This window comes from Pelmatolapia mariae, linkage group LG9, assembly GCF_036321145.2.
Source record: "Pelmatolapia mariae isolate MD_Pm_ZW linkage group LG9, Pm_UMD_F_2, whole genome shotgun sequence".
In the NCBI taxonomy this organism is placed as follows: Eukaryota; Metazoa; Chordata; class Actinopteri; order Cichliformes; family Cichlidae; genus Pelmatolapia; species Pelmatolapia mariae.
Window position 1 is genome coordinate 3,991,515 of NC_086235.1, and position 15,502 is coordinate 4,007,016.

General features: G+C 41.0%; 1 protein-coding gene across 1 annotated transcript in view; it reads left to right on the forward strand.

Annotated features, from left to right (window-relative positions):
* LOC134634810 (sodium channel protein type 5 subunit alpha-like) overlaps positions 1-15,502 on the forward strand; it is a 172,257-nt gene that overhangs the window by 84,231 nt on the left and 72,524 nt on the right. Inside the window, exons 13-15 of the mRNA XM_065471659.1 lie at positions 2,454-2,627; positions 4,659-4,820; positions 4,902-5,096. Of these exons, the coding sequence (XP_065327731.1) occupies positions 2,454-2,627; positions 4,659-4,820; positions 4,902-5,096 (531 nt within the window). The remainder of the gene's footprint in view (positions 1-2,453; positions 2,628-4,658; positions 4,821-4,901; positions 5,097-15,502) is intronic.

Consider the following 15,502-nt stretch of genomic DNA (forward strand, 5'->3'; position numbering starts at 1 on the left):
ACCGTTACACTCTGTGCACCGATCAGTAACACACACTCTTTAACAACAGAGCGCTGATAAATGTGACTGCTGAACCCACAGAACATGCAAACTCAGGCAGGATTCAAACCAGCAACCTCCTCTTTGTCCTCCACATCCTGACCCTCCTCCTCCTTTCTCTTTTCCTTTATTCTTAGTTTTATCTCCCTCATCGTTCTTCTTTTATTCTTCCTCTCCTTCTCCGTTACCCCATTTCTCGTCTTCTTCTTCATTTCGCTTCCTTTTTCTTTCACTTCTCCTCTTTAGCCTCCTTCTTATTCTTCTCTTCCTCACCTTCTCCTCTTCTTGTTCTCCTTCTGTTAAATTTGTTTAAATTTACCTTTTTTTCAGAGTGATTCATTTCCTCTTAATCTTTGATTCTATGTATTTCTTCACCCTTTGGTTCTGAAAGAGCCTCCTTCATCATTACATCAAACACACACACACTTTACCTGTGTGTGTGTGTGTGTGTGTGTGTGTGTGCGTGCAAGAGAGAGGCTCTCCTGATGCCAGTAATAATAACAGCATGATTGTTGAGTAGCTAATCAACGCACTACAGAGTTAATGAGCCCATATAAGAGGATCGAGGTGTGTGTGTGTGTGTGTGAGAGTATTTTAGAGAGAGGTAACCCCAGAGCCTCTGATTTTCTGTAGCACCCAAACACAGAAATAAAACTGAAGTGAAAACTCACTTTTTAGGAGATGCACATGCACACATTTTTCATACTAACTGGTTTTGAAACACACACAGGCTGAAAAACACACATGCATGCACACACACACACACACACACACACACACACACACACACGTGTGTCACGTAGCTTGTGTCACATCGAGGATCCCCTCAGTCTGGAACAACAAGCAGGGAGAGGAGCTGCTGCAAAACACACACATACACACACACACACACACACACACACACACACAGAGTGGAAGAAACCCACACTTTAAATGTAGCAAACACACAGACACACGTGTGATGTAAAGCAGAGCGAGGCAGACCCTGGATGAGCTGAGGTCTGCACTGAGAGGCAGACAGAGAGGCTTAAGAGATCAAACCAGAGGAGCAGCCAGCTGAGAAAAAGACTTATTAGACTTTCTAAAATCACCAAATCAACACTGAGAGACTCTGTCTGTCACACAGGTCTGTCACCAAGTCCTCAGATCACTGCTGCCTAAAAAATCACACCACTCAGAGACGTTGCAAAGGGGGGAATTAGCTTTAAAGTCCCACACTGTCACTTATCAGGCTCTAAACGTGCTTCCTTCTGCTGTGAAGCCGAGATTTGAACCTGGGAGTGTATGGGGACTGACTCAGTGCTGGAGACAGCCTCGAGTGGACATTAGAGGAACTGCAGCTCGTGGTACGTTCTGTGCTAGCTTCATATTTCAGCCCTGGCGATCCATGCTGTTTGAAAGATGCTAGGCTTCATGCTAACTGACACACATGCTAAAGTTAGCATAGCAGGTCAGTGTGCTGGAACGTCCTTTTATTCTGGAGCAGCTGAAATCCTGCTGGCGTTTAAAGAACTTGTGTACTTCAGCAGCAGTTATACGAGGTGACGTGTGTGTGTGTGTGTGTGTGTGTGTGTGTGTGTGTGTGTGTGAACCTAACCCAGTCTGAAATGTCCTACCCTTTGGCTAACTCTGCCCTTCATTTAGTTCTTGTATCTCTGTGTGGTTGTGTGTGTCCTCACCTGACTGTCTCTGTCTCTACCTGTACATGTCCACATTCTTTCCTTTGTGTTGTGTGTGCTTTTGTGACTCAGCTTCCTTTGTATTCTCAGTACTACTAACCCCAACGCTTTGAAGTGTTACAATTAGTTTCAGTTTTTGTGTACTCTCAATACAAGAACGTTGTGTTTTTACTTTTTAGCTTTTGTATCATCTAATTGTGTGAAAAGCATTTTTTCCATGGGTGGTGGCTGACTGTCTAAGCCGGTCATTTCCAGCTTTATATTTTCCCTCTTGGACTGATTAGAGTAGCTTTGCATGATTGACAGTTCAAAATAAGCCCGATTTATCTCATCCTTGGGCAGCAAAGTGAAAGACAAAATATAAAAACCTTCTCGTCTCGACGTCTGCTTCAGCATGAGCGCATGCTGCTGCCGCTGTCATCATTCTCCATGTTAAATATGTTTTCACTTCCTGCAGACACAGGCAGAGGCTGTGATATTTCAGAAACACTTTTAGGTCCTTTTAATCATCTTTAATCAAAATAATATGGACACACAGGGCTTTGCTGCAGCATTTACGATCCGCTGCTAACATAAACATTTACAGGAATACCGTTTTGTGATTCAGAGCGTGCTGCTGTAAAAACAGTCCCGGAAAATTATGTGTGTGTTTAAAGAATGATAACATAAAACAGCGTTGCAGCACTCTCCCCACATCCCAAACCATGCTTACATTCCTTGCTGTGTCACTTTCAGGTGTTCTCCGGGATCTTCACAGCAGAGATGGTGTTGAAGATCATCGCTCTGGATCCATACTACTACTTCCAGACTGGCTGGAACATCTTCGACAGCATCATTGTCTGCCTCAGCCTCATGGAGCTCGGCCTGTCCGATGTGGAGGGGCTCAGCGTGTTGCGCTCCTTCAGGCTGGTAAATCACACCGATTGTCCCACGTTTACCACCAAATTCAACAAAGTGGTGGCTGGAATTAAAATGTTGTTGATCATTACAACACGTAGTTCATCGGCCAACTGATTTCTGATTGATTTGGAAGGACTAAAAATCCTGAAACCCAACTAAGGACGTAATTCCTAAGTAATTAAATTAAATTTCAATGTATTTTATTTTGAATAAAAATCTAATTTTATTTATCTACAAATACTTAAAGGTAGGTACATTAGAATAAAGGGCTAACACGTCAGTTTTTACAAGAAACAAAGAAATACACTTGTTACATTTTCTCAGATCTTAGCAGGAGAAATAGTTTCTAAAACGTTTCTAAAACATGTTGATAGAAAGTCACATGGTGTCACATTACCCTCGTACAGGCAGTCTGACATTAGAAAGCACATTCCAATGTACAAACACAAGAACAGCTACATCAGCTCTCTGTTTCATTAGGAATTATTAAAGAAAGTGGACATCGCAGTATATTCATAGTCGGGAGATAATAATTAAGCTGGAAACTCAGCTGATTGGCAGCTGAAGGCCCAATGAGACGGCAGCGTTCATGATGTTTCGCACCTCGCAGAGGACGTGATGATTGGCTGATAATGAGCGATGTCATTCAAAATATAAGTTCCGCTGTGTCCAATTTTGCTTCACTGGCAAACAAGGAAAACAAGATGAGGACAGTAGTGGTCGCACACACACAGACACACACACAGATCCTCGCAGGCTGTCTTCATCAGTCTGCGTCGATCTTTCTAAGTGTCACTCTGGGTATTGTCAGGTTCTACCAGAGGCAAACACACTCACACACACACAGACTCACACACACTAATAAAGCCACTCTGATGTTTGAGCCTTTCTTCTGCGTCGGCCTGGTTTCTTTGTTTTTTTCTTCCTCTGTTCTGTTTCTCTTTTGTTCCTCTGTTTTCTCAGCCGTGCTCCGTAATTTTGAATACTGTTTTTTTCTTTCTCTCCTCTCTCTCTGATGCTGACCTTAATTTTGTTTCATGGTTTCATTGTCTTTGAGTTTTCCTCTCTCTTTTGGTTGATTTATTTAATATAAAGAGAGAAGTAAAAAAACACCTGTGAGTCCAAAAACGACACAAAGCCTCATCTGTGTCAATATGAGTATGCAGCTTCAGACACAATCTTTAAATGAACTTCAAATAAATAAAATCAGCAATTTTCCTCAAATCTTCGATTTAAATTTCTGTTTGTTTTGTCAGACTTGTTAAAGATCCAAAAATCTCTCAATCTTAGAAGAGACATTTACACCATTTACTTCAGACAAACATGACATTTCAGGCAAAGCTGATGAAATTTAGCAGAAGAACACGAGACAACTTGGCTATCATCATAATAAAAATGGAGGCTAGGCGCTTGGTTACTGCGGAACTGCCGAGCATATTAACCATGACAGGCCACACCAAACTCTCCTCAGAAATCCTTTAATGAAGTTTTACAGACACCCATCATGTGATGTTAATCATTCTGGACATGTGACCATAGGATCAGATGAATAAGGTCCCAACCACACAGGCCTAGAGACCAGTCAGTGACCAATGAGTGGTTGCTAGGGAAAAAGATGTGTTCCCCGTCCTCCTTGTGATTGCTTTGACCACTAGTATGTTGCTGCAGTTGTAGTTGGAATGGAAGTCATGGACCTGCCCACAAACTCTGGGCTGCAGTCAAACTGTGCAAAGTGTGACACAAACCAGAAATGAAGAGTTTACCTTCAAAGTAAAAGTTATGTCTTTGCAACATGTTGGCTGCAGTGCTGAGGCACAACTTTTACTTTGAAGGAGAATGTCTGTGTGGTTTTTCATGTAGCACTGTCTTCACATCTGATTTCACCTAGAAACAGCCACAGGAACCACTGCCAACTTCCATTTTTCCCTAGCAACTGATGGCTCAATTACATCCAATATCTCGAGCAATGTGCCCATGACATCATCTGAGAAACCTGTTTTTAGCTCTGCTGTCTCTTCCTTTTCCTTGCTTCCCTTGCAGCTTCGTGTTTTTAAGCTTGCTCGCTCATGGCCAACTCTCAACACGCTGATAAAGATCATCGGGAACTCTATGGGCGCTCTGGGCAACCTGACGCTTGTCCTCGCCATCATCGTCTTCATCTTTGCCGTGGTCGGCATGCAGCTGTTTGGAAAAAACTACCAGGTAACACTTCTGAGCCAGACTAAGGTACGGGCCTGACGTCACTTGTTCAGAACACTGAGCTTCTTTCTGCCGCCTCTGCAGGAATGTGTGTGTAAGATCTCCAAGGACTGCACTCTTCCTCGTTGGCACATGAAGGACTTCTTCCACTCGTTCCTCATCGTCTTCAGGGTGCTGTGCGGCGAGTGGATAGAGACCATGTGGGACTGCATGGAGGTCGCAGGGCAGCCGCTCTGCATCCTCGTCTTCATGCTGGTCATGGTCATCGGAAACCTGGTGGTGAGTTCCTACCTGCTTAATCAAAAAATCCCTCTGGAATTCTAACAGGTGTTGTGAGTGTTTTAATCATGATGATGACTTTTAGAGGTGTGACTGACTTATACTGGGTATGATAATCTATTGGACTAAGCTGGAATGTCCGCTGTGCTCCAGCCGGTCAGTTGGTGTTGGCAGTCTGCAAGTTAAAACAAATGTTTTGAGGACATGTAAAACTTTAGCATCATTAGCAAATTAGCATCATTGGCTAGCTATCTAACATTGGTCCCTGTAGTCTCAAGGTCATTGTCAGTCTCCAGAGACAGTCACTTGAAATGATTCAACATTGGCAAACTGGAATGTTGTTCAGAAGGAGGAATGGCTGCTTTTGACCTCTAAGTTGGTGCAATGATGTATTCAACCCAAACACAAAGGTTTTACACCTCGAATACTGCTGTAAGATATTATCATAACTCACCATGAAGTCTAATGATTTCTCTTACTTTTCTCAAGGCCATGTCCCTTTGTCCCCCTGTGTCAATGTAAAAGAGAAGTTAGACCGTTGAAATCCTGTTGTTGTCAGACATCATCCATAAGCTTCTCCTTGGATTCTGATTGTTAGGAGAATCTCAGCTGATGAGTGTTTCAATGCAGTGTGAGGAAGATTTTTCACAAAAGTTGAGATATTTGCTTCAGTGTGGTGTGAACACACCGTAGTGAGAGATGCTAGCTAACTTTGCTCATAACTGTGAGCAAACTGAGTTGGTAGTTGTGTAGTTGTGTGTGTCTGTGCAGGTTCTTAATCATCCAGGCCATGGTCCAGTCCAAAGTGCTTGAATCAAAGGCCAGCTGTCTTCTATCCAAGCACTTTGGACTGAGTCTACAGTCGTTAGGGTTAGAGTTAACTGTAATTCAGCATTTTGGCTAAACAGAGCTCGTTAAAAATAACTGTCGGGCAGAAGAGAAAGGCTGTGTTTTGGTCAGCAGGTGGGCTTTCCTGACCTGACTTAGCCATGTGCTACCGTGGGTATCGAATCCTGCTTCGAGTCGAGGCTGAGGGATGAAAATGTGACAGCTCAGCCAGCTCGGAGAAGACTTGTGGTCCACAGAGGAATGATGCTTGGTGATTTTGATGGCCTTCACCATCACAACATACATATCCAAAAAGTCATTTATTTCATCTTATAACTTTCATTATTAAGAAGTTTCCAGAGCAAGTTCTTGAAGCTGAGCTCCTTTGACCAATAAATACATTTTACTTGTTTTATGCTCAGTCCATTTTTATGTGTTTTGTTTTTACTTGGACTGGATTAGCAGTTTAATCTTTGTGTAGAGTAAGTGTTATCTCACACACACACACACACACACACACACACACACACACACACACAGACCAATGCAGGGAGCACTTGACAAAAGGAGAACAGAAAAGATTTCCTTTCTTCTGATAACTATCTGTCATCTCATCTTACCCAGCACCCTCCAACACACACACACACACACACACACGGAGCTCGTTTTACCTCTCTTACTATACAATGCAACCCCCTGCTAGCATGAACACGTCACCTCTGCACGTCTAAACACATCAATCAATCAGACTCTGTGTGTGTGTGTGTGTGTGTGTGTGTGTGTGTGTGTGTGTGTGTGTGTGTGTGTGTGTGTGTGTTGGGGGAGAGGGATTATAGTAGTACGTAACTGGAGTAGAGAAAGTTCCACTATCAGATGGTCAAATGCCCCCCCCCCCCCCAAACACAGACACACACACAGACACTCATTCAAGCACATAAGTCATAGCTGAATTGAGACGATATTATTCACCAATTTGTCACATGCAGGGTGTTTGTTATTATTTTGTTCCGCAGCATTAGTAGGAAAAAAAAAAGTACTGGTTCCTTGTGAACTGGTAGAGTTGACACTGCTCTGAAATAATAATGAGCAAGTTCAGCAGTCAAACTAGATCTGAACCAGATTTTGATTAAATATTAGTAAGTTTTCCTCTACAGTAAGATTTCAATGCACCTGTCAGGACAGGTACTTGGTACACCTCCTTTATGCCTTTAATCATTTTTAAAAACCTTATCATCATACACCCTGTTTCATCAGGGCTAGATTGAGGTTCAGTATCTTTTCCCATACTTCGATGCTGAGTAGCTGAATGTCCAGTAACAACCTTGTGATTAAAGCCTGACTTGCTCTACCTCCTCAGCTACAGAGGATATTCCTCTGTGGAATAACGTGGGAGGATATCTGACTGAAATGAATGCAAGCAATAAAGCCGGTCATCAACTTGTGTTTGGCCTCACTGGACAAAAATAAAATCCATAATAAACTTTTTGGATATTTTATTTCAAGTAGTCTGAGGTGAAGCCTGATTCCTGCACCTCCTCAACTTTGGTTTCAAGACTGAGCTGAAGTTTTTCATTTTCTTCAAATTCTGGATTTCCTCTTACTATAAACATTAAAAACACTCAAATAAAATCCCAGCACTTGAAAGTGTTACTTTAGCTTCTCCTGCTGTATGCATGATTTCCTAGTTTGTCTCAGCTGTTGTGTTTCTGGCTCTTCCCTAATTCTCAGTGGATTGTAGATGAATTTATCCCATAAATCTGCTTCTTCCTAGAACCAGGATCTCAGGGTAACATTACTCACAAAGACGAATACAAGATTTTCTTTTTTTTAAATTAACCAAAGTACAACAGGTCAAACAGATAAATCAACTTGTGAACAGGAGATGTTTGGGCAGCAGAGGAAACTAGGTGCCGCACCGATGCTACCTTTTCTTTTTTGGAATAAAAATATCTTGGATTGAGAGTTTTTAGTTTTTTTCTGGATCTGTGGAACTAGATCCATCTCAAAAAATTTATTGTTAAAAAACAGTACATCATAGATTTGTTGGTATGGCTCCATAATCATTGATGTCCCAACATGGGCCTGATGCAGGGAGAGCAGCAGCAAAACCCAAGAACAGAAGATTTCAGGCATCAGTGACAACATGATGATAATTAAGTCAGACACAAGATCCAAAAGAAGGAGCTAGAGCTCGGGGTGGGTTTCAAAGCAGCTTGCAGGGGGAATGGTAATATGATGACAGCTAAAGCATCTTAAATAACTCCACCTTTGTGGGATATCCCATCTGCATTTGTAGACCACGGTCAGCACCAACAAATCTTTATTATTGTTTTCATTGATGAAGTTCAACAAAATCCATCCAAACTGATAGAAGTGCAGCTATATACAAACTTGGGCACCAGTTTTACTGAGAGGTTGAGCAGGTTATTAAATAAAGGCAAAAGAAATCCAAAATAAATGAAAAGATATTTGATCCAAACTGGTTCTGAGTTTTCTTCCTGCAAAGAAGAGTTTTTACCTCCACACCCACTGAAGGATGATTTAGGCAGAACAAAAATAATGACAGTTTTTTGTCTATAAAAACGGTCACAAAAAGATTGATAAACTTATTTACATAATTATCCCCATAGAAGGATCTGTATTAAACCAGTGAAAACCTGGATGTTGGTTTGATTCCCCGCTCTCCATGTTGTTCTCGACATACTCAGTTTCTTGAGGTTATTGTGGGTTTAATACATAGCATCAACTATAGCCTAATAAACCAATTTATAGCATTATTATTCTAAACTGTATTTATGTTTTAGCAGCAGGAGGTGTCTGAGTAGCAGTCAGATCTTAGCATATATATATATCCCAACACCAGAGTTTGGGGTCCAAATATAACCGGATAAATAGAATATATTAAATTAATATATTTAAATAAATATATTTCAAGGAGGCTTTACATGACAAAGAAAGCAGGATCAACAAATGTGGAAAAAGGAGCTTGAATACAATTTAATTTTACTCCTTAATTTCCGTTTTTATCATTTTCATTTGTTCCCTGGGCTCCTCGTTCTGTCCCTCCTCTTCCTCGTCTAGTCTTCAGTCTGTAATATACTCTGTAGTGGATTCTCATATTCACCAGTCAGTGGATCATGAAATGTGTGTGTGCGCAGCAATAATAGTGTCTCACTCATCTATTTAGCTTAATGGTCTCATGGATATTTAATAATGAGCTTGATAGGCCAGACAGCTCACACACTCTCACACTCTCTCACACACACACACACACACACACACACACACACACACACACACACACGCAGACAAGCATGCAGTCAACAGCCTCTTATTCTGTCCTCAGTGACAGGAATTGTATCTCCTCCTACAGAGGGATATGCTGACCTGAGTGAATGAATATGCCTAAACACAAGTGTGTGTGTGTGTGTGTGCGTGTGTGTGTGTGTGTGTGTGTGTGTGTGTGTGTGTGTGAACCTTTGCTATTCATGTGATTTATCCTTTTAGAAATGGCCCCATTGTGCACACCTAAGGACGCTGAGGTGTGCACATGCCTTGCATGCGTTCACGTGTTTGTATGTGTGCATGACTTTTTTTTTTTTTTTGGTGGTGGTGGTTATAGGATGTCACGTTGTCAGACCTCATAACAGGCAGTGAGGAAGGAGGAAACAAGTGAAAGCATGTCCAAATACTGTAAACAGACAGGAAGGAAAGCAGGAAGGGTAATTCAAGTTAAGGTAACTCGAGGTGATGCCAAAAGGAATAAAGAGGTGGTAACAGAGACTGAGAGAGAAAAGATCAAAGGAAAGGACAAGAGGGACATGCCATTAAAGAAAAGCAAGAGAAGATGAGGAAGGAGCAAAGGGAAGAAAAGAGGGAAGGAAGAAGGAAAAGGGGAGGAGAAAAGAATAAAAAGGAAGGAGGACAAAAAGTGGGAAAGGATAGGAGCAAGGAGAGGAATTCACAAAGTGAAAGAAGTGAGAAAAACTCAAGGAAAGAAGTTGTCAGAAGGACAAACAAGAAACAAATTCAAAGAATAAAAAAAGAGTTAAAGGATTATTGCAGAAGGATGAGGAGAAAAGGTAAGGGGTAATAGAGACATAAGAACCAGAGGAAGAAAGTGATAAACCTGATACAGTACAGGAAAGAAGGAGAAAGAAAAGAAGTTGAGGAAGAAGAAAATGAAGAGGGAAGAAATTCAATAAAAGAAAGAAGAGGAGAATTTAGAAGCACAGGGTAAAAGAAAGGAAGTTGAAATGAGAAAACGGAAACAACAAGAAAAGTAGTCTCATATTTAAAGACAGGAAAGGGGAGGAAATGGTACAAGGAAACAGAGGGTATAAAAAGAAGAAAATAGGTCCTAGAGAAAAGAAAAGATGAAAAGAAAAACAGAAAGGAAGAAAAGAAGACAAAGGGAGAGTAGGAGAATAAAAGAAATGAAGGAGGAAGAGAAAAGGTGAGGAAGGAAAAGGAAAACATTTTGACAAGAGAACTAAAGAGGGAAAAGTAGTGGAAAAACTAAACAAGGAAGAAGGAAATGGTAAATGGTGAGAGGGAGAGAGAAGAAGAGGAAAGAAGAAAGGAAAATAAATCTTACACAGTTTCAAGAATGAAATCAAAAAAAGCAAGAACAAGGCACAGAGGGAAGAAATTAAGCTTCCTGCTTCCTGTGTAAATAAAAGGAAATAAGGAGCAAAAGTAAACAGAAGAAGGAAAAGATGGAAAAAGTAAAAATGAACAGAGAGATGGAGGGGTACGAAGAACCAGAAAGGAAAAAGAGGAAGTAATAGAAGGAAAATGAAAACAAAAGGAACGAGAAAAGGTAGATATTGGAAGAGAAAAGGTAAGAAGGAAAAGGAAGAAGTATGATAAGAAAGGAAGGAAGGAGGAAATGAAGAGATGAAATTAAAATGAAAGGAAGGAATTTAAAAGATGGAAAGACCAAAAGGGGGAAACACAGAAGGAGAACGAAGAGTGGAAGAAAAGTGAAAAGTGCAAAATAAAACATGAATCGAAGCAGGAAAGGGAAAAATGAGGAAGTAAGGAAAAAGAAGAAATACAAAAAAGAAAGTTTCACTTTAACGAGTCAGAGTTCTGTCACGGAAACAGTTGGCGGGCAAGATGTGAGACATGGTTGCCGTGACACTGAACCTCACGATGTTACTGTAACACCCAGAAGGCACCGGGGCAGGAGAGAGGGCCAGCTGTTCGCAGACCTACAGTATCGCACATGAGCACACAGATGACGCGTTACTGTAAAGAGCTGATTCTGATTTTAATTAAAAACAGAATGCAGTTTTGGTTGAGCTCGCACGCATACACACCTAATGATGTGTGTTGTTATTTACATTTGCTCAGCCACTCATATAGTGTGTGTGTGTGTGTGTGTGTGTGTGTGTGTGTGTGTGTGTGTGTGTGTGTGTGTGTGTGTGTGTGTTTTATTTAGCTAAATGTGATAACCATCCGAGCTTTCAGTGGCAGATAAAGAGAGAGGTGGGGAATTACCTCTTATCTCACGTATGCACACGGGTATGTCACGGTGTGTGCGTGTGTTTGTGTGTGTGTGTGTGTGTGTGTGTGTGCGTGCGTGCGTGTGCGTGCGTACGCAGACGGAAGTTATCGCTCGGTGACGGCAGAAGGCCGTTCTGCCAAGATCTTGATGGCAAAGCGAACCAAACTCTCAACACAGTCTCACACCAAATAGCCTTTAAGAACAGGATCGATAGTTTGTCATTAAAGGTAAATGTGAAGTTGATTAAAGTTGTAAATCACTGGATTATCCTAATAGAGTAATGGATTCATTCATGTAGATCTCTGTCCTGATGTTCTTCAGAAATAGTTTCTGAGCTGCCTTTGTTCCTGGGCTTTTATTCTGAAAAGTGTTTCCTGCTACTTCCTGCAGACTGTGTTCCTGAACTGTGTGTGTCTGTGTGTGTGCAGCTGCACAGAGGGAACCAGATGTTTCTTTGCTGTTTCTCTTTATGACAAATGAGCGGCTGAATGTGTTTTTCTGAGCCAGCACTTGAGCAGCAGCACACCTGCCTCTGCGCTCCTCCTTCTCCTCCTCCTTCTCCTCCTCCTCCTCTTCTTCTCCCGTTTTTTCCACTTCTTTTCCTCTCTGTTCATTTATACATGTATATTCACTTTCATCATTGTCATTTTTAACAGGGCCTCCAAAGCTGCTCAAACAGCACAAATCAGCAGTTTGAATTGTCTGACTGATTAATTACATATATGCTGGATGGGTTATTCTTAATAGAAGAAACATCTGGTGGTGGTCTTATATAAGGTGCTTCAGGTCAAAGCAGAAACAACACACGTGCGGAGGAAAATAAATGGTGGGATGCATCAACTCTGTTACATTAAATGTATATTTTTCTAAGACGAGTTTTATTATAAGTTAAAAATAAAACAACAGGATTCAGAACACAATGAAAAAGTGGACAATTATGGAAACCAGGACACTTTGGGCTTGTATTAATCAGTCCAGTGGAGATAAAGAATATTAACTCTTAGCACTAACAATCTTTTTATTTCCTCTGTGTCCTGAACATGGAGTTTATAATGATAAACTCCCAAAAGCGCTACTTTTTGTGTGAAATGATTAAATGTCCATGCTGTAAACACTGAGAGGCTTGGCTCGCAAACTGCATCCTCTCAGTGTCCAATACTGATGTTTAAACCCAGTGGATAGCACAGAACTATGAGCCTTATGATGGACTGAGAACCTGCCCAACGTCTCGTCCTGTGACAGCTGTGACAGGCTTGCCTCCTAAGAGCACTCTACCCCTAACACCCCCACACTGGATGAAGAGAGCAAAACTATCCTATTAAATAACCGTACAAACACCTGGTTGGATAATTATGATTGAACTGTTTTTGTTTGTTCATAGTTGTCCTAAAACATCTCCAGTATGTGATACCTAAGAGACAAACCCAGGGCAGAAAACCCAACACATCAGTTTCAGTTGCACATGTAGAACCACGTATGTGCTTACTCACACATATAAAATAGGTTCCAATACAGCATGGATGGATGATAGATGGACAGATGGATGGAGGCTGGATGGATGGACATATAGTATGCTGTTCATCCAAGGGAGACACATTGGGCACTTGTGAAAGTTGCTTTGTATGTAAAACATTATATTCACCCATATATTATAAAATTTACTGCAAGCTTTTGTGTTTATTACTTTATTAATTACAGCCTTTTGAAATTGGGTCATTTCTTTTGATTTCTCATTGGTTTCCTTAAAAAAATAAGCAATAACTACTAAGATCAGTAGTTATTACCACAGTTACCACAGAAACACTGAAAGAGCTGAACTTAATTCGAAGGTAAATGTGATGGACCGAGTTGAAAAACAGGAGGAGTCACAGGAATTATTAGAAAAACATGGTTTTCATTTATTTAACCCCCAAAAATCATATTTGCAAAAGTAATAAATGTTGAGCTCATAAAAGAGGTCAAATAAACAAAACTCAACTCAGGCAAAAACTATAAACTTAACAAACCAAATGACTGCCCACACAAACATAACTGACCCACACATGAAATGACACACAAGGGTATATACAATGGCTGATCAGACCACTATGACACACGAGGGGTAACTAAACAAAACACAGTTGTAAACAACAAACAATGCAGTATACTCTGGTTTGTTAATAAACTAAACACCAAAGAAGAAAATCAAAACATTAAACCCTAAACTCAAATATTTAATTAAATACAAATACTTTGTTTTTAAATGAAGGAAAACACACATTCTCCCCTTCAGCAGGAAGTGGTGGTGCGGTCCAATTATCCCTCTTTGTATTTAATGGCTTTAAACCTTGTCTGGCAACTCCCAGGGATGATGGCAGGTAAGAAGCAAATACAGAAACAAAGGTTAGTGAGAAATCAAACAAAGCAATGAACTGGTAAGCATACATAAGTAAGCGCTTACAAGTAGAACATATGTATCCAAACCAATCAATAAACTTATTGGAAACTAAAGTGTGTGATTGTGTTCAAACAAAGGAATGAAAATACAAGAGTTACCGCCTTTAGAGTGTGGCCATGGGTTTGGCCATCACAGTAAACGTGCTTTAAAAATATCACTTTGTGATACTGCTCTCCTCAGAGTGTACAGATTCATTGTTTTAAGAAAGTAACTAAGCTAAATGCACCGAAATAAAAGAAGCATGAGCCCTAAGCCTGTGTTTTTAGAGAGAGACATTTTTTAAATCACGTTCCCATAGCTTCAGGTTGGGAGTATTAACCTGTAAGATACTGAAACACACTGAGTGCTCTTATTCTGAATGCAAAATCCTTAAAACGCTCCAACCACAGATTGTGGGAAATGACAGACAGCACGTCCTCCCGCTGTAGAAATGTGACCCTAACATGTCTTTTAATGATCAGTCTGAGGCTCCAGCGTTTCTGTTAGTGATTCTAAACCGTTTTAATAGAGTGTCCGTATACTTTTGCTCACATCTCGCAGCCTTCTGCTTCTGTATTTGTACATTTTAGGCATCCCTGTAACTCAGTTTGTCCTCCCTGTGTTCAAACATTATATAAAACAATATTACAGGCTCACAGATAACCTCGTCCTCTCCTCGCCATCTCGCCCGCTCTCTTTCTCTCCTCTTCCCTCTCTCTCTCACCCTTCTCTCTCGTTCTTCATCTCTCACGTTGCAAACGGTTTTTCCCAGGGGGCTTTGCTCACAGGGGTTTGTTGTGACGAGGAGAAGCACCAAAAGCAGATCATGTTACCTGCCCATTCATCACCACCACCTCCCCCGTGTGTGTGTGTGTGTGTGTGTGTGTGTGTGTGTGTGTGTGTGTGTGTGTGTGTGTGCGTGCGTGCGTGTGTTTGTTGCTCATGAAATTATCCAGGACAGCAGCAGCTGATTCTTGGGCTCTCCTCGACTACCCGAGATGAACTTCACTCAGAGCTGAGCGCTCCTGTATGCACGGTCGGTCTTTAATGATGAAATTATTCAGCGAGTCAGCGACAGCGACCGTGATGAATGACGGGACTCTGTAGATCTGAGCGAGATGCTCGCTTTCATTCACGACAAACAATATCCAGCACATGCAAACTTCATCTGATAACAGAATTCAAAGCGATGCAGCTCCTCGTCTCTGTCCTCTTCCAGTGTTTAGCTACTTTTCTCCGACAAACACTTTTATTCTGAATTTTAGACAGAAGTGTTTTTAGTCATTTTAATTTATTAACTCCACTCTTGGTACCTGACTTTTGCCCTCACTAGAATCAGAATCAGAAGACTTTATTTATCCCCAAGGGGCAATTAACAAACAACAGAGCAGCATAACGTTGAAGATAAGGACAATAAGAACAGGCAATAAGAGTGAGATAATAAATACACAGAATATACAGTATATACAGTTTTAAAATTACACAGTTTTAAAATGAAAGGTGAATAAATAACTGTAAGTGACTAAAAGTGAATAAAGTGTCAGTAGTATAAGAAGAGTGTAGTTTATGTTTCTGGTGTGGGAAATGTTCTTAACGGCTGGAGTTAAAAAGCAGAGTAGCTTTGGGGACAAAGGTGGCTCTCCTCCTCTC